Genomic DNA, 18,661 nt, shown 5'->3' on the forward strand with positions numbered 1-18,661 from the left:
GATCTTGTTGTGTTCTGTCATTGGTTAATTGTCTCATCACTGTTCACAGGTGTCACTTGTCTTGTCATTAGTCTGTGTATTTAAGCCCTCATGTTTGCCGTGTGTCCTGTTCTGTTATTGATGTCGTAACCTGCTGTGTAGGTGAGAGTTATGCTTAGCCAAGCCAAGTTTTTGTTTCTAGTATTGCCATGTCTTTGTTTTATGTTTTGATATTTTGATTAAAAGCTGCACTTGGGTTCTCAACTTGCCTCGTCAGTGGATACGTTATAGGGGGATGAATTGAGAAATCCTCTTTCCCTTGAGCTTTTGATATATAAAAGGTCATGGTAATATAAGAATATCCTGTGAGTTTCAGAGCTGAAAACTTCCTTGTTAGTCAAAGAAAAGCTTTTATTGACACCAGGCCCAGCAAACGATCGATTTCAGAATGTGCCCGGCTATGACATCAGAGAGTAGTGAAGCACCGCCTCAACAGAAGAAGAACAATGCCTGATTCTGTAGCCCCGCCCACCGACTCGTGCCACTAACATGACAGCTAAGAGCAGCATAGAGCTAAACAGCATCAAATTTCTAAGCAGTAAACATGCCACATAAGCTTTTTGGATTCAGATTTTTAAGCATTCGGATTCCAATATTATGAATGCATGGATGAACTTTATTTTTAATGAATATCCAGCTCACATGACATTGCATGAATGTTTATATAACCTCGGAGTCGTTTGTAAACAAGAGACTGGATTTGCAGACAGGATGAGATTACATAAACGAATGAAGCAACACACTAATGTGTTTTTAATATGTGATAGTATTGCGTTGTTACAGATCGTTTGATATCTATGGATTATGTGTACGTGTCTCACAGAACATACCTTAGCATGCTGTCACAGGCTGGAGAATACTTTATTTGTGGTGTTGTTGGTTCATTACTTCTTGATGTGCGTTGGTCACTAGGGCGTGTGTGTGTGCGGTTGGCAGTTATATTCATCAATCGGGCGGGCCAAGTAACGTTAATAAAAAAATATCATTCCAATCACTCGCGGGTGGATGAGAGATGAATCATTGTGTTTGTTTGATAAAGACATTTTGCGAGCTCTGGCTGTGTGTTTTTTTAAATATTTATTAATATTTTTAGTCAGTGATGAGTTTAGTCTAACATTTTTCTTCATGACAATTTTTGTTTATGGCTTCTTTTGATTTGAAAAAATTATGTGTTTTGTTAACACTGTAACAAAAACCACAAACACGCATAAAAAGCCAAGACTCTGATCACCATAACGGTGACCAAACATTTTCAATAAAACATGTGTTTTTTTTTTTAGTGTGTTAAATCTAAACCTCTGTTAATTCTCAACAAGAGCTTCTATAGACGTCTTTCAGGGCTGGAGCCAAATTCTGTAGAACAGTGACTCTCTAGGACCGAACTTGCCTGCCAATGGTTTAATTGTACCCTAAGGACCAATTGTGTACTTTAAAGGTACAGTTATACGTTTTGTTCCCCAAGGAACAAAATTGTACTTCTACTGTACCTTTTTTTCTGAGAGTGTACTGACTACGTGTAGAACATGAACAAGTTGCCAAAATATCTTCCACATCATCCCACTGATCGCTTTAATATGAATATTATATTACACTTTCATAATGGATTATGCTACTCTCTGATTTAAAAATCATTCAGTGCCATTTTTTTCTTTTAAATCAAAGTTGCATTAGATAAAAACATCTGCCAACTGTCAAATTGTCCATCTTGATGGAATATGCTATTTACACTGATTCCACCCACCACTGTCTGGTTGAACTAACAAAATTACAAGAAACCCAGCAGTAAAAGGAGCAGCAAAAGGACAGTGAGTTTGAATCCTTTTCTATTCATTTCCTATTTTAAATAAAAATGAAGACAGTATTTGTAAAAGGATATTTAATTGACGTGCACAGAAAATTGGATGTGGTGTATTGATCAGACAGGCTAGCACATCAACTGCGACGCATGCATTTTTACCACGCCAAAAAAATCATGGCTCCTTTCCTGGACCTTTGGATACTGATCAGTATCTGGATCTGGGTTCAATAGGGTGTTGGAGTGGGCTTTAAGGATAGAGATAATTAACGTTCCAATAAGGCATCCATTTATGATTTTTAAAGTAAGGGGGCACAGTGACTGTGTCAGTAACAGAAATACTGATTTACAGTATTAAGTATACAGTAAATATAATCAAACTACTATTCACACTACTAGGACAGAACATCCTGCTATTTTGCATGCATCTATCACTATTTGCACTTGTTGCACTCGTCATTGCTTGTATTGTGATTGAATGTTACCTTCATGTATATTGAGGGTATAAATTAACATGATTTATGACATGACAATAGCAGTCAGTTCACACAGTATGCTCCTGAGAGGGGACTGGTGTAAGTGATCCAGATGTCCTTGTCATAAAAGTATTTCACATTAGGGCAAATGTTCCCTCCATTGTATAATCTACAGAGGAGAAAAAAGTCAAATCTGGTTGAAATGAAATGACGGAATCAGTTGAAGATTAGTTGCAGAAGAAGAATCGTATTACTAAGTTTATGGTTTATTTTTTTTAGTATTTTTTAAAATGAATATGATAAACAAATATATACTTGTGTAGTGATGTGATAAACATATCAGGGTATCTTACAGTGGAGGGGTGTCTGTAAATGCATGTAAGGGGGGCAATATTACATCAACATCGGGGTACCCCAGGGTTCAGTACTTGGCCCTGTCCTCTTCTCTATATTAGGGATGGGAATTTCAAGCAAAAAATAATTTTCGATGATCGCTGGGAATTATTTGATTATTATTCGAAAAATTCAACTCCTCCTCCCGCATGCACGCATGTATAGGCTACACACATATAAACATTCACGCCCCAAAATCTGTATGATAAATTTAATTTAAATTTAATTCATTAGGGAATAGGCTATACTAACTCAAGCCATATAATTATTGTAACATGCTGAAACAAATGTCTGTTATTTGACATCGCCCCAAGTGACCATAACCGTTATATACCACAAGTCTACTGTGTGTGTGTGTGTGTGTGTGTGTGAGAGACAATGTGTTCTTCTTCTGTTGTCTCAGGGTGTTTTTACACTGGCAGTGTAGTTCAAAATGGGGCACAGTTTGCATGAAATATTGCTAATGTGAAAACTATCATACAGATCTTGGTGCACACTGAGGTACCAAACCTGAGAACCCACAACCTGAGTTTGTTTACACTCGTACTGTGCCGCGATTCACGTGAATGTGAAAGCATTGAATGGTGGCATGGGGCCCTATACACCCAGCGCAATGCCATGCCAGACGCGACAGAAGTGTTGTTTGCTAGTTTCAGCCCGACGCAGTAATCATTTTCTCGTCCATTGCCCAGGGCTGCGTTTCCCAAAAGCATCGTAAGCCTAAGTTGATCGTAAAAACGATCGTACGAGTGATCTTAACATTACGGTCTTTTTCCCAAAAGCATCGTAACTTAAGTAGCACTTGAAAATGATCGTAGATCTACGAGTGCTCTGGAGTAATCGTAAATCTCTAAGTGTATCGTAAGAAGACAGAGTTATGAGGTCACCTACAGGACAACCGGCAGATTACACCTTTAACTTTATTCAAGTGTATTGTGATAATAATATACGGTTTTGATTGTACTTTATTGTACACTTTTTTATTATTTATTTTATTTTAATATTCTCATTATTATCAATGTTGATTAAAAAAAATAACAGTTCTGCTGCTTAATATTTTTGTGGAAACTGACTTTATGATCACTGGATTTTTTTTTTTTTATGAGGGCAGGTAACAAACAAAAAAATTATAAATACACATCTGAATTAAATGAGGATATTTATTTCTTCTTTTTGAAAGGTATCTTTTCTTGTTTTGTTTTTTTGTTCAGCCTTTTGTCAGTGCCTCAGCCTGTAGTTGCTTTATATAGACGTGTTTTGATTGCTAATCCACATCAGATGACAATTATTAGGTGAAACGTTCAGAGGAAACGATTCCATATAAGGTTATATTTCAGAACTTCGCAAATGGACAGCCACTCTTTAAGTAGCACTTAGAGCGCGTTCTCGCGCGTTCATGTTAAGTCAATTTTTGGGAAACGCACGTGGAATTGCTGCGAGTGATCGTAACTTTGCTCGTAGAACACGCTCTTTAGAGCTAAGATACATCGTTATTGGGAAACCCGGCCCAGGTTGTTTAAATAGCAAATACACTCATGCCCATCTGTTCACCCATGGGCGTGCTGGTCTGAAAACCAGGTGTGTTCAGGCGCATTGTTGACGCGTTGCTATTTTGAGGAGCTGTAAACAATTGCGCAGTATTTTTGGTGTTATTTAAAGGGCTTGTTAGTAAAATGCACCTCTAGGCGAGTGCACAATGCTCGTACACTCAGCTTATTACACACACACTGACACACTAAATTTCCATCTAAATATCCACATAAATGTAATTACTAAACTAAATTAAATACATCAACTACATTACTGATCTGCCCACATTGTCACTATATGATAATTGAAATGAGCTGATGACATCACCGTTTTCTCTGGAGCGGCTGTGTGGCCGAATCAAATTCTGTTGCATTATTTTCCTGTTTAACACTGTGAAGCTGCGTTGAAACAATCTGCATTGTTAAAAGCGCTATATAAATAAAGTTGACTTGACTTGACAGTGACGCGCAGCAGCACACAAACATTTTTAAATATTAAAAATAAAAGGATTCCTCTCTGGAGAAGCGTTCAGTCATGTAAATAGCGAATTCACCATGGTGCGAGCACAACTGGCTTTTAAAGGGAATGGGAGATGAGACTGATTGAGAGTCAGGCGCCGATTGTTTTTTCCGTCATTAAACTAGCAAAAGTGCACCTGCGGCTGCGCCATGTGCTTCAGACCATGCATTCAGATCATTCAAATAGTCATTGTTGCAACAGCTTAAGTCAAAAACAACAAAATAGGTTTCATATATATCAGAAGAACATTTTCCAGACAGTTGAGCTTAAAGATCTGGTATCTCACAAAACCTCCTCGACTCAGTCTTGGAGATTTTTTGCTAATAATAATGCAGATGTGAGGTGTTGGACCACAGGTGTACTTAAATTGTTGTCCAGCCAATGGTGCGGACTTTTATCAGCCTGCTAGGAAAAATGTACATGTAGAGATTCACAAGCCTACTTTCAATTTTTTTTAAATACTTAATTTTTTCCCTAAAATTCTGAATTTATCTTGCATTTTCAATTATACATTTTTTTGCATTTATTTTGTATCTATGTTTACACTTCTATAGGCTTTGTCAAGCACAACAGTTCAACTAAATGAATTGTTAAGAATAAAAACTGTAATCAGCAAAAGACAGAAAAACAACGTCATTGACACAAAGCAGAAACGAATACTGACTATAATAGTGCAGTGGGAGATATGGCGCAACGACTAAAGACGTCTTGCAACCAACATAGGTGAATCAAGCTTTGGTAGGCTATCTGCTAATACTAGCCTGCAGCATTAGCAGCTGGTTCATTTAAATTTTAATGGACAGATCATGCTAACGGCCCTGAGTAATAAGGTAAGTTATCAATATTTTCCAGAAGAGATTTTAAATGTGCTAAAAACAATATTCTGTGAACTTTTAAGAATGCTCTAGCTTAGATGTTCTCAAATTGTATAGGTAGGCTACACATTGACGATAACACGACAAAAATAGGATTTGATTGAGAAGTTGAGAATTTGAACAAACCTATAAATGCACAGAGAAGGTCTTTGCCCGCTGATAATACAGATTCGCGCGCTAAGACGACTTTTTCCAGCGTTCATACTAAGTGCGCACCTGAAATAGGTGTGTCCTCCTCATCCTTCAGCCTTCAGAGGAGTGTCTCGGCTCCTTTAAGGCAGTGAGCAGTGAGCCAGGCTGTGGAGGCAGGGGAGAGAGAGAGAGGGTTATTCTCTAATGCTCTGAGGCAGAGAGGGTTAGCAGCACACGAACCAATGCGATTAAAGCGCCACGCAGGAGGAAGATGCGCCCGCTTGCAGCCTGCTGGACGGCGAGAGGTGCTCAAGAAGATGGTCTGACTCTGGGATCTCACCTTTGTTCCTGCCGCTTCAGCTTTTCCGGACTTTCTTTCCATTCCCATTTCTGATTAAACATCTATGATTTATTCTCCCCTGTTTAGTTCTTTTTTCTTCCCTTTTTTCAAAAATACTTGGTTCCCCTTGGTTTAAATGACACGCTTGAACGGCACCGTTGCTTTTGCTTTGAAAGTTTTCTTTCTCCTCCGCATCACCACCTGCTCCGTTGAAAGGCGCTCCTGAATCAGCATCGCACCTGCATCCAGCATCCCCCCCCCTGAAGCACAGCAGCATCCGGAGAGCATCCGAGCTTTAACCAAGACAATCATACTAGAACATCCGCACATCCTTCATGCGCAACGACCGGGCGCAAAAGCGCACACATAATACGCACGGTGGAGATCCTCTCAAGTCATTGGCACAGGAAATCTGGACTGGCTTTTGTTTTAACCTTACTGTTGGCATTCTGAGTGGGGGATCAGGAAAAAGCTGTGGACAAAGTGTGCGGAGTGAAAAGAGGAAAATCTAGCTTGGGGATTGAACGCAGCGGGGCATGTGGATATTGGCATTTCTCTTTCTCCAGAGCATCCTGAATGGTTAGTCCTCTTTTTTTTTTCTCTCTCTCCGTAATTTCAAACTTAATTTACTCTCATCAGGACATTCTGGAAAAAGGTGTAGCCTACTGTATGCAAATTCGTTTCAAGATTGTTAATGGTGTCATGGGTGGTCACCTATAGGCTGGGAGAGTTTCCTTCCTCTAATCATTTATTTAAAAACACCTTACGTTAGTCACATTATGGCCTTGATGATGCCAGCACTATATAAGCACTGCGTACCGCAAAAGCCTCATATAATGATTCCTGTGCACACACAGGGGCCATCGGCAGGTATTGCACAGGTTTCTTGTCGGTTGTTTTACGCATGGGGAGATGTTAATGAATGTGACCTCTTGTTTATCACACTGAGTGTTGTAGAAACTACTCATCCATGTGCTTTCGATATTCAGTGTTTCATATCCTATTTTAAAGCTCTTTCCCCCCCGTTTTTATATATAAAGACAGACGTATTTTAAATTGCTTATGCGTGCTGCGCCCTTCCCCATTCGTCTAACTGTTAACTAAGTCCAATTTAATTTAATTAACGGCAGCAATATATTGTTTCATTTATAAAGGCTTTGTTTATTTAAGATGATTTTAAATAAATCGAGGCATAGCATTTAATTGGTTTATTGTATGAGCGCAATCATTTGACGGCAGACAATTAACCCCGTGAATATTTACATATTTCATCTGGGCACGTCAAATGAAGTTATTTCATCCAGCTATATTTTTGTAATATACCCCTGTTGTGCACTTGAGCCTCACAGTGAGTGGATAGCAGTGAGAAAAAAAAAGTAATTTCCTTTACATCATTTAATCTTTATCACATTAGCACACTTAAAACACAAATTATGTATCTGTTTTTGCAAAATGTGTTAGAGTCTTTAAAAACAAATGATGTGTTTAGCTCGATGGCCATACTATTTGACTCGCATATGTATAATGAGAGTTTGTAAAACAACAATTATTCAGTGATGTAAAAACAAAAATAGTCCATAAGACAAATGCAGGGCAGTAGCTGAAAAATACTACACAACGCCTTAATAAATGTGTGTGTGTGTGTGTGTACTTAAGGGACTGCGCCTGCGTGGATGTGTGTGTGTGCTGCGAGAAATTTACTGCCATTTTTATATTTTATAAGGCCGATTGCGCCTTAATCATGATTTTCCTTTCTTTCTTACCTGTTTTTAATACTGCATCTTCGCAGCAGTGTAAAAAAAGGTGTGATTCGGCAGCAGAACTGGAGAGATGGTCAGTAGGTGCAAACATGGAAGGGTGTGTACGTAAGGAGGGAGCCATGGAGGGAAAAAACAGAATGAAGCGAGACGGGAAAATAGACTTGTCTCCTCGAAAAATTGCAGACGGACAGACATTGTCGAGGGAAGGTTACCGCACGAGGCAAAAGAAGGAAGAAAAAAAAAAAGATTTGATGTAAAATGGCTATTGGCGAACGATGAGTCCTCAATGTGAAGCTTTGAATGGCAGTCATTTTGAGGCGGTGAGGATGTTACGAAAGCTCACCCTTAGAAAACAACAGAAATAATCCCCTTCTTCAGAGGAGGGAGATAAATACACCCTTGCTCTTGCTCGAAACACAGAGCTCCCCGAGGCATTTCTCACTTGGGGCGAATATGAGATAAAAAAAAAATATTGAGATGTATTTTGTAATAACTTTGAATTGAAATTGCGCCACCCTGCCTCAGCTGAAACTCATAAAAGAGCAGTAAGAACTCATCAGTCACCATCGCCCAATGCTCACTGTGGCTTTCCAGCTCTTTCTGCATGTGCTTTGGCTATTTTGTTTTGTATCTGACGCATGCGCAGCAGTTTTTAAAAATCCTATTCATCCTCTTAAGTTAGCTGTTGACATCTTAATATGCTAATTTGTTAATTGGGGAAAAGTTATGAATACAACTAGACAAATACGATTTTTTCTGTAATCGGAGAATAATCGACCTTCCCATTATACAGTAAGTGGCCACTTTCTCATCTCAGAAAGCAACTGTATTCCAGAACATTCCAGCCTCTAGTCTAGAAGGTTTATCACATGCTGCTTGGCCTGTCACTATGGAAACCTCTATTATTAGAGCCATAGTCACGTATCAAATAAGGCCGTTGTGTGTGTGTGTGTGTGTGTGAATGACCCCTGACGTACAATAAAAGGGCATCGATTGAATAGGTATCTTATTGTTCGCATTTAGGAACGCCTAATCAAAATTAGATTGAAAAATGTAACATTTTACATTTCTTGTTAAGAGCTAAATGTATTTTTTTTTAAAATCCAGATATGCAGCATATGCGTCTTTCTGTAATAAGTCAAACGAAACCCTTCAACTGTTGCATGTGCACGACAGCCATGTTGAAATAGTCCATAGACATCTAATAACAGAGTTTCAGCAGGAAAAGGGAATCTTTAGCACCTCGATTTAAAGCAAATACAATAAGGTGCAGGGGATGAGCAATGTAACTGCCTCAGATCTGTTGCTGGAAAATTATAATCCGTCACTTGTTGTCCACAAAAAACACATGCGGTCGCATGCAGGCACGGCGGATTATAATCTCAGCCGCCTAAATCCTGTGTAAAAACATGCTGTTGTTATTGGGGATTATGCAGTCCTCGCAGTAACTGAATTAGACCAAGCAATCAGAATGATATGATCCAGAATAATGACTTCATTTCAGGTTTAACTGGGATTTCTTCAAGAGTCTAAGGAGACATGCGAGGAGTGATTTGACTAAATTTGGCTGTGTGGAACTGTTAATCTATTGGGGGCAATTAAGGCAGTTTGCTGATTAGAGGCCCATCTGTTCAAGTTTGTGAGATAGTCCTGTAAGACCTGTGCCCTGCAATCCTCTATTACCTATTTAAAAATTCGGAGTTAGCGCCCTTGTCCACCTCCCCCCAATCCTCAAGTACATATTCAGCTGTCACAATTCACCGTATCATTACTATTGTTTTTTGTTGCTCATTTTGTTCAGTTATTTAGCAATTTAGATATTTCTGTTTCTTTGACACATGTGGTATAATTCATCAAGATGAGACTTTGAATGAGTCAAACCGCCCACTGATTTTAATGTTAGCCACTGATGTCTTTGGATAATATTAGATTACACAGTTTTATGTACTTCCTCAAGGCCTGTATCTTTATCACTTAAGGTGTTGTTGATATCAGTACAATTCAACCGCAAAACGCAAAAGCATATTTCTAATAAAATCAGCCTTATTGCTGATGGAAAGACTGTTGACTGAGAAAGACGTAGTCGTGTTAGAGGACAAACATGTTTAGAGGTCATTTTGAGGGCAACACGGAGAAACAGTTGTCCTGTCACATTATGATGTCTTGTTATGAATTGTTATTTAATTTGCTGTTAATTAATTTATTAGTATTATTTGTAGCTTTGGATTTGCATGCAAAACTATATTTTGTTTCATATGCATGCACATTTAAGGGAACCATCTTCCATCTTCAAAAAAATATTATTTAAATGTAGCTGCAAAACAATTCTCAACCTTTATATAGTCACAGTCAGAGAAAGCAAAGGAAGCTCAAGGAAACGTGTCACTTGCTTTGACCGTGAAAACATAACTTGTAATGTTCAATAATTATCCTTTTTCTATTATGATCAACACCTATTTTGTTACATTTTATAGAAACTACACTCTCAAAACGCTTGCTTATTTCGGAGACTCTAAAATGTGTATATATATATATGGCCTGGTCATAAGTGTCCATTTTTTTTTTTTTTTATTGAGATTTATACATCATCTGAAAGCTGAATAATAAGCTTTCCATTGATGTATGGTTTGTTAGGATAGGACAATTATACAATATCTGGAATCTGAGGGTGCAAAAAAATCGAAATATTGAGAAAATCGCCTTTAAATTTGTCCAAATGAAGTCCTTAGCAATGCACATTGCTAATAAATTATTAGTGATACTGTAAATATATAAAAAATGTATTATTATTAGTAGTAAAATATCTTCATGGAACATGATCTTTACTTAATATCCTGATGATTTTTGGCATAAAAGAAAAATCTATAATTTTGACCCATACAATGTATTGTTGGCTGTTACCATAAATATACCCGTGCGACTTATGACTGGTTTTGTGGTCCAGCATCACATATTAGGGTTGTATTACATTCGATTGTATTTTAAATTATTATTTTTTGAAAGAGTAATGGACGGGGACTTTGTAAAAATAAAAGAAAAACCTCCTTATTTTTGTTTCGTTTTATGCAGTGTTTTATCCTTCCAATATGTGGAAATGACATCAACCTAATATCCATCAACCAAATGGATCTGTCTGTCACCGATGCCTTCGGTAAAATACCATCATATGACTTTTATCTCTAGTACGCATCTCTGTATTCATGTGCTTTCCCTCCACCGCTGTCTTGTTATTTTTAAAGAGAGAGCCAGAGAGAGGAATGTAGGCTGAGGCATCTCTGACCTAGGTGGGAGAAAGTGACAGGGTGACAAATGACCAGAGCTTGCTTTCTCAACATTGTGATATATTTTTAAACATGGCATAGACTGTAAGATGTAAGACCAAGTTGGTGGTTGGTATTTTTAGCTGCCCCCTTTCAGAGCACTGTCACTTTTGCCAGATGTCTGCTATGCATTGTATGTACAGCGTGATGTGGACATGCGTTTAGCCCAGCCGCGATACCATCATGTTTTTATTCATAAAATTTGTTCATGTAGTATCTTCTTCACTGCACTGAAAATGTGCCATCAACATTACGCCGAAGGTCCAAGATTGCAGTAAAATCATTGTAAATTAAATTAAAAATCATTTTATTTGATCATTTTGTTATCATATGCTGTCATTTTTGCATATTGTTATTACATATTTATAATGATTTTGTTCTCGGTTTGCACAATGGATTGTTTTATTTATTTTTTAAATCATTGAATGCACCTTTCAGCGCGATTAAATCGCTGCATTTGAAACACATTACTGTCCTTCAGCTCATAACAGCTGTCTCGGCTCCAGAAAGCATGAAGATGTTGCTTTTTGATGTGTGTTTTAGCAGTTAAATGTCTCATTAGAGCGGCAGTTGCCTGAGGTTTATTATGTGTTGCTCTCTCTCCTCTATCAGCTGTTCCCCACAAGTGATTATGCTAATTGCTGTTTGATCAGATGATTAAATTATAATTCGATTAATCCAGGGTACTAAATGCTCTGAATATATTTGTGTCTGCTCGGTTGGCTGGCTGGCTGGCTGGTTGTGTGGAGCAGCGGTCGCCTGTCACCTTGCTAGCACACATGAAGGAAAAAAAAAAGAGAAAGAAAGAAACGTGACAACCTGAAATGGAAAGAGAAACACTCTGCAGAGAAGAGGGGTGGGGAGGGGTGCACTGTGTCCTTCCTTTCAGAAAACACCACAGCGCTCTAGCCTACAGATGGACATGGACCTCTTTGATACTAAAACGGGAGAACAACAAAAACAAAAAAAGTGTCCATTTTGATAAAACTGTCAAAAGGAAAAATAAATTATATTTTGGTTGAAAATGTCTATTGTAGGACAATTAGGTTAATTCAGGATAATTGGGCATTTTGGCAAAAGTGTCCTTAATTTACCTGTATTCACCCTATTATTATTATTATTATTATTATTATTATTATTATTATTATTATTATTATTATTATTATTATTATTATTATTATTATTATTATTATTATTATTATTATATTAATAATTGCATTGGGGCATTATCTTTATTTATAATATTATAATACAATTTCAATTCAAATATTTTTCCTTATTAAAATGTAATAGTTATTAGACAAGATTATTTTCATTTCTGTAGTATAACAAGGAGAATGTAATTATCTTTTGCATTTCAGTATTGAGAATCAGATTTTTTTAATTTTTGCATTATGAATATGATAATATGAATTTGGGGAAAATGTTGCTTAATTCTGAAGAAAATAATGTGTTCCGCAGTTTCTCTTGAAGCCTATACGGAAGTGACTTAAACTGCAATTCATCGACTGGCCACTAGAGACAGGCTCCAGAAGGAGCAGAATCTCATTGAGCCCCATGTTAAAATATCCAACTTTACAGCAGAAAAAAACATGTTTACAGTCTGGTACAAATTGTAGTTTTGGTCTATACGGCTAATTTTGCCCTTCATGACAACTGTGAGGGGGGTGAATTTTTTTTATAACTATTCGTTTACATTATATAAAGCCTTAAAGGGTTAGTTCACCCAAAAATTAAAATTCTGTCATTAATTACTCACCCTCATGTCGTTCGACACCCGTAAGACCTCCGTTCATCTTCACAACACAAATGAAGATATTTTAGTTGAAAGCTGATGGCTGAGAAAGGCTTCAGACAGGCCTCCATAGGCATTCAGTACATTTATAATCCCAAGACCCATAAAAGGCACTTAAAACGCCGGGGTTCGGGAATCCATGAAATGCACACTTAAGCCCCATTAAGCACACTTAAGCACAAGAACAAGTTGGATAAAGGTGTTATTTTGATTTTTTTTTGCGCACAAAAACTATTGTCGTCGCATCGTAAAAATATTGTAGAGCCACTGTGGTGAGATGGACTTTGTAACGACGTTTTAAGTGCCTTTTATGGGTCTTGTGAGTGTAAATGTACTGAATGCCAATGGAGGCCTATCTGAAGCCTTTCTCAGCCATCAGCTTTCAACTAAAATATCTTCATTTGTGTTCCGAATATGAACGGAGGTCTTACGGGTGTCGAACGACATGAGGGTGAGTAATTAATGACAGAATTTTAATTTTTGGGTGAACTAACCCTTTAAAGTTGTGCATAATTAAGGGCGTGGCCATTTTGAGTGACAGGTGGATAGCCATTTATCTGCTGTCTGTTAGTCACCGCGTCACCTCAGCTCCACCAACCAATGGCAAAGGCCAGCTTGTCCCTACTTTACGCTGCAAAACCTATGGGTGACGTCACGGACTCTACGTTCATATTTTTTTTTACAGTGTATGGTCTCAATCAGCTCCCTAGTTCAGTAGTCAGGGCACTGATCGGGGAGTCGGCCATTTTAAGGGCTGTCAGAATCCTTCAAGGGCACTGAAATGTTTGCTCACAAAAAAATCCCACAATGCACCGTGAAAACCAGAGAGCATCGATGCTCATTTTGTCCCCTTAACAAAAGTATGTGTGACACACGCGATGGATGTTTTAAAAAATCTAATCATTACCGGTATTTAATTATATTTCAGCATAAAATCCTCGTTGGACAGGTAGTGAACCTAATCTAGCTAACATTTACGGCTGAAATGTTACATTTTATTTATCATAAAGTTAATTATAAAAGTATGTATTACGATCAGGACCGTATGCAGGGTTTTATACATACCGAGGTCTACACAGATCTATACATGTGCATTTTAAGGTGTTTAAAGGCCAAAAATTGGATAACAGTAACTTAAAAGTTCCCCTTAAATCAAAATGAAAGTTTTTTGGCTTTTAGCATGAATATGCATGAAAATGACATATTGTGCCGTTAAGGAATACAGAATGTGAATGTGACAAGTCAGGGTCCTTACCAGTGCCCAGATTTGTGTACATGATATACAGATTCACAACCTAGGGAGCTGATTGATTCTTTCTTTCTTTTTTCTGAAAGATTACATAGATAAACATTGTTTTATACTTGGAATAACATGCGTTTCATGTTGACTTCAAATGACAGAAAAAAGTTCAGTGACGCAGTCTCGGTTCATGCTACACCATGGCTCTGATATATATATATATATATATATATATATATATATATATATATATATATATATATATATATATATATATATATATATATATATATATATATATATTTACTCTAAAATAACCATTTTATTATCAGTGGGGTGACCAGTTCCAAAGTCAGCTCGCTAATGTTACAAGAAGGTTAATATTTCCACTATGATCTTTTGTTTTGTATAAATAATTAAAGTCTATGGCTATGTTCAGAATACCATACTACTCTTACTACTGTATGTGGTGTACTGTGCAGATAATGAGATACTACATTTGCTAAAATATAAAACATGCAACAGACCATGCTGTGCTGGATACTGTATCCCACAATGCAACAACAGAAAACATGCATTTTATTAAGGCATATGACAACATTGTAGCACACTACTGTGTGAAAGATTACTGCATACTGTTTACACTTTCTAAACTGAATTTGAGTTAAACTGGATCTGGTGTAGAATCCAAATCTTTGTCAGTAAATTAGCATCGGTGTCATCAATCATCATATCGCATTTATGTTGTAGAGATAATGAAATATTGTCTTGTATAAGAGCCCAGTAATGACCAGGTGTACTGAGATGTGGACTGAGATGTTTGGTATCGTTGTGCCGCAAGTTGACTAGCGCACACAGCTAACCGAGCTGGGCATTAGCCTTTGCAAGCTCAAATAGACGGATGTGTACAGATGCTATTGAAACAGACACCTGCACCATGATAAAGACAACACAGAGGAAGTCTTTTACTGAACCCAGAACAGTTTTACGTGCCAAGGAGGGGGAAAAGCCACTATCCGGAGTTGCGCTGACCACAATGAGGGTTCTTGTTGAACCTCTCGCTGGCTCTAATGAAGGCAGGATGCTTGTTTGTAAAGATGCTCTACATCACTATGAACCGTCAAGGCAGGACGGCCTCTCTGGACACCGGTCTCATAGTCTTTCCTTTGAGCCGGTAGATAGAGGCTTCTCTGTATGTTGACAGAGGAGTTTTGACTTCCCACTGAAGAGCTCTTGTACCCCCTAATTTTTATTCCCTCTGCCGCTGTCCAATAACAGACTCTCATTTAGGAAGCGCCAAGATTAGAAGGCAGATTTTATTGATTCTTGAAATAAGAAATATAGCTAACGTCATGCTAATGAGTTAACATTAACCAGAAAGCATTCAGTGGTTTCAAATCTGTATCATTGGTACAGAAAAGTACCAAAAAAATGAACACGGTATTACTCATGATACCATGAAAATACTATGCCCCCCAGATGGCATAATGGACATATACCATGGTATATATAAAAGTAGTGTGGGATTAACAGATTATATAGCTGTGATTATCACTTTTCATGATATTTTTTAAAGGTAATGGTTTGGCCAGTGAATTTGTTTCAAATTAAAACATTATTACATCCTGCTCTTTTTTTACTGTTTCTTTAAGGCCTGTGTTGTGTTGCCAGATTGTGCAATGCAATCTTACAATTCGTAACTTGTAGCAAATTGTTGGCGAATTCGTAAGAATGCGTACAATCGCATTTGTACGTTTTCTATCAAACTTATTTATACATTTAGTTTTTTTATGAGGTGCTAATACCCCACTGAGAGTTAGGTTTTGGGGTGCAGGTTGCATGCTTATTTTTATTACAAATTGTATGTTTTCCTACATTACATAACAAAATTATGTTTTCTCATGAGATTGTCTTGGATGTTTGACTAAGAACATATGGTCTTGGGCCAGTTGCATAAAAATAGCCACTATTTTAAGACTGTGTTTGTTTCCCAAATGACAAAATATACACTATACATACAGGGCAAAAGGCAGACATTATTTATACAAATACTTTAGCTAAAATTATATGTTTTTAATAATGTCTAAGTTAAAACTTGTTCAAAACAATCACTTAAGCAAAGTTTCTGTTTATTTTGATAAATTTAAGTATTATTTTTTGTTCAATAAATATACTGTCATTAAAATATGTTAATATATAAATGTATTTTAAAAATAAGTATTCTGAAAGCTTTGAAGGAGATCCCATAATAATTTAATATAGATTCACAGTCTTAACAATAAATTATATTTTATTGTTATTGTAACACCAAATTTCAGAGTGAATCTTGAAAAGCGGATGTTTTGGAAAGTGCTGAGGCAAATTTAGTGGTTTAGAGGAAAATAAAATCAAAGGTGCCTTTTACCCTGGTACACCTTTAGCCCCTTTGTACCCGACTAACTATTTCACAGGCATAGCTCCAATTCGAACTAAACACACCTGAACCAGCTAAGCAAGGATAAGTAGGATAACTTCAGGATAACTAGTAGGTTCCATAGCAAAACTATAGAAGTTCCTATTTTGCTGCTGTATCCAACTGTATTATGTGGATCACATTCTGTTCTCTGATTAGTAGTCTCTGTGTTTTATCAAAACTTTGTCAATGCTGCAGTCATTTGTGTCTCTGGATTCGACAACTCTCATTGAAAATTAATAATGTCTGGTTGATGTGTTGCTGCCAATCGTTGTTGTACCCTGTTGAAAAAAACAGCATATGCTGGTTTGGTATGTTTTGAAGAATGGCAGCTTGTTTAAGCTGGTCCAGAGCTGGAGCTAGTTTCTTAGGACCATTTTAGGACCAGCACTTGACCAGCTTAAACCAGCTCATGACCAACTAGGACCAACTAAAACCAGCTGCTATGCTTCAAAACATACCTAACCAGCATTTGCTGTTTTTTTCAACAGGGTAGTCAATTTTATTTCATGCCGAACTTCTCTTGAGGCTGAATTCACACTAGTATTAGGCCTTATTCATAGCCTAGAAATCTAGATGCACCCTAGCGGCCAGGGTTGTCTAGCAACTCTCCGTTGGCTTGTGAGCTGGAAAAACCAAACTCTGGTCAGGCCAATCACATCGTGTATAGAGTCGGTGGGCGGGCTTAACATAATGACGGCAGAGTTGCTGCGGTTCCGCGTGCTACTCGTAAACAAAGGAACGAACAGCGGCCTTTCAAAAGTTTAATCTATCAACTAGCTCCGCTTCACCTTCTTCGTTGCTCTGGTTGGTTGTAGCGCTATCCTATTGCGTGCGGAGGGAATTTGAAAGACAACCGTTTATCCCGCCCCTCGTATTGAGCCCTGCCAATGGTGTGTTCCCAGACCCAACATCTTGATGTGGGTCTGGCTTGTCAGGCTACCTTATTCACAGATATATAGCTACATTTAAATGTATTAAGTTAGCAGGTGCTTTTATCCAAAGCGACATTCAAATGACTGACGCAACAAAGCAATTTATCCTAAGCAGGCTATAACTACTACTAGTACTAAGTTTCACAGGGAGAGAAATAAGAAATAGTGAAAGAACAGAAATATTTTTCTGTTAGCACGTGAATGTTCAGGACAGTGATTTGTCTTTTTGTGATGGCACCATGAGGTGCCGCTCACTGGCTGTAGTAGATTTGTAAGCGGGAGTGGAGGTAGGAGGGTGCAGAGCCTGTGGCATGTTCTGTACGCAAGCATCAATGTTTTGAACTTGATGCAAGCAGCAACTGTTAACCAGTGAAGAGAAATAAAGAGAGGTGTGACGTGGGCTCTCTTGTGGGCTCGTTGAAGACCAGCCGTGCTGCTGCGTTCTGTGTCCTTTCTTGAGGTTTGATTGCACATGTGGGAGAATCAACCAGAAAAGCATTGCAATAGTCCAGTGTAGAAATGACTAGGGCCTGGATAAGGAGTCCAGCATGCTTATTTAGGAAGGACATTTCTGATGTTGTACAATGCAAACCTGATTGACTGTGCTGTCTTTGCATTGTGGGCTTTATGAGATGAGACCCAATCAAATATCAGGTCTGATATTTTTACACAAATCATATTTTGTGGAACCAAAATACTTGTACAGTACTTGAGACATCCTGAAATGCCTCAAACATGACAAAAAGCCAGCCAATCAGATTGGAGCAGAAATTGTCCTCTGCATTTAAACCATCCAAGTTAGTGCACACACTAACTTGGGTGGAACAGTGGGCGGCCATTTTGCTGTGGCGCCCGGGTAGCGATTTAGTGTAAGGTGCCTTGCTCAAGGGCACCTCAGTCATTTCCTGCTGGTATTGAGAATCGAACCCACAACCTTCGGGTTACCAGTCCGACTCCATTAGGCCACGACTGCCCCTTAAATGTAAGTGAATGAAATTGGGCTGAAGGTGTGTTTGACTACATGCGGTGCTGCGCAGACTTATCTGTGTCTGACTTGAAG

General features: G+C 37.9%; 2 protein-coding genes across 3 annotated transcripts in view; one reads left to right on the plus strand and one right to left on the minus strand.

Moving 5' to 3' along the window:
- Nucleotides 1-8,075, minus strand: part of LOC307131026 (uncharacterized protein) — a 29,952-nt gene extending 21,877 nt beyond the window's left edge. The window contains exons 1-2 of one of the 2 annotated variants that reach the window (XM_079824409.1): nt 6,100-6,496; nt 5,754-5,924 (exon numbers count right to left, since the gene is read on the minus strand). The gene's annotated coding sequence lies outside the window, so the exon portion shown is untranslated. Of the gene's footprint in view, nt 1-5,753 lie in introns of both variants that reach the window. The other variant, XM_079824410.1, reaches the window with a different exon arrangement.
- The window catches only part of dscamb (Down syndrome cell adhesion molecule b), a 230,029-nt gene continuing 217,294 nt past the window's right edge, over nt 5,927-18,661 (plus strand). Inside the window, exon 1 of the mRNA XM_079824407.1 lies at nt 5,927-6,678. Coding sequence (XP_079680533.1) covers nt 6,636-6,678 — 43 coding nt within the window. The 5' untranslated portion in view covers nt 5,927-6,635. The remainder of the gene's footprint in view (nt 6,679-18,661) is intronic.

Source organism: Gobio gobio (genome assembly GCF_949357685.1).
Source record: "Gobio gobio genome assembly, chromosome: 8".
NCBI lineage: Eukaryota > Metazoa > Chordata > Actinopteri > Cypriniformes > Gobionidae > Gobio > Gobio gobio.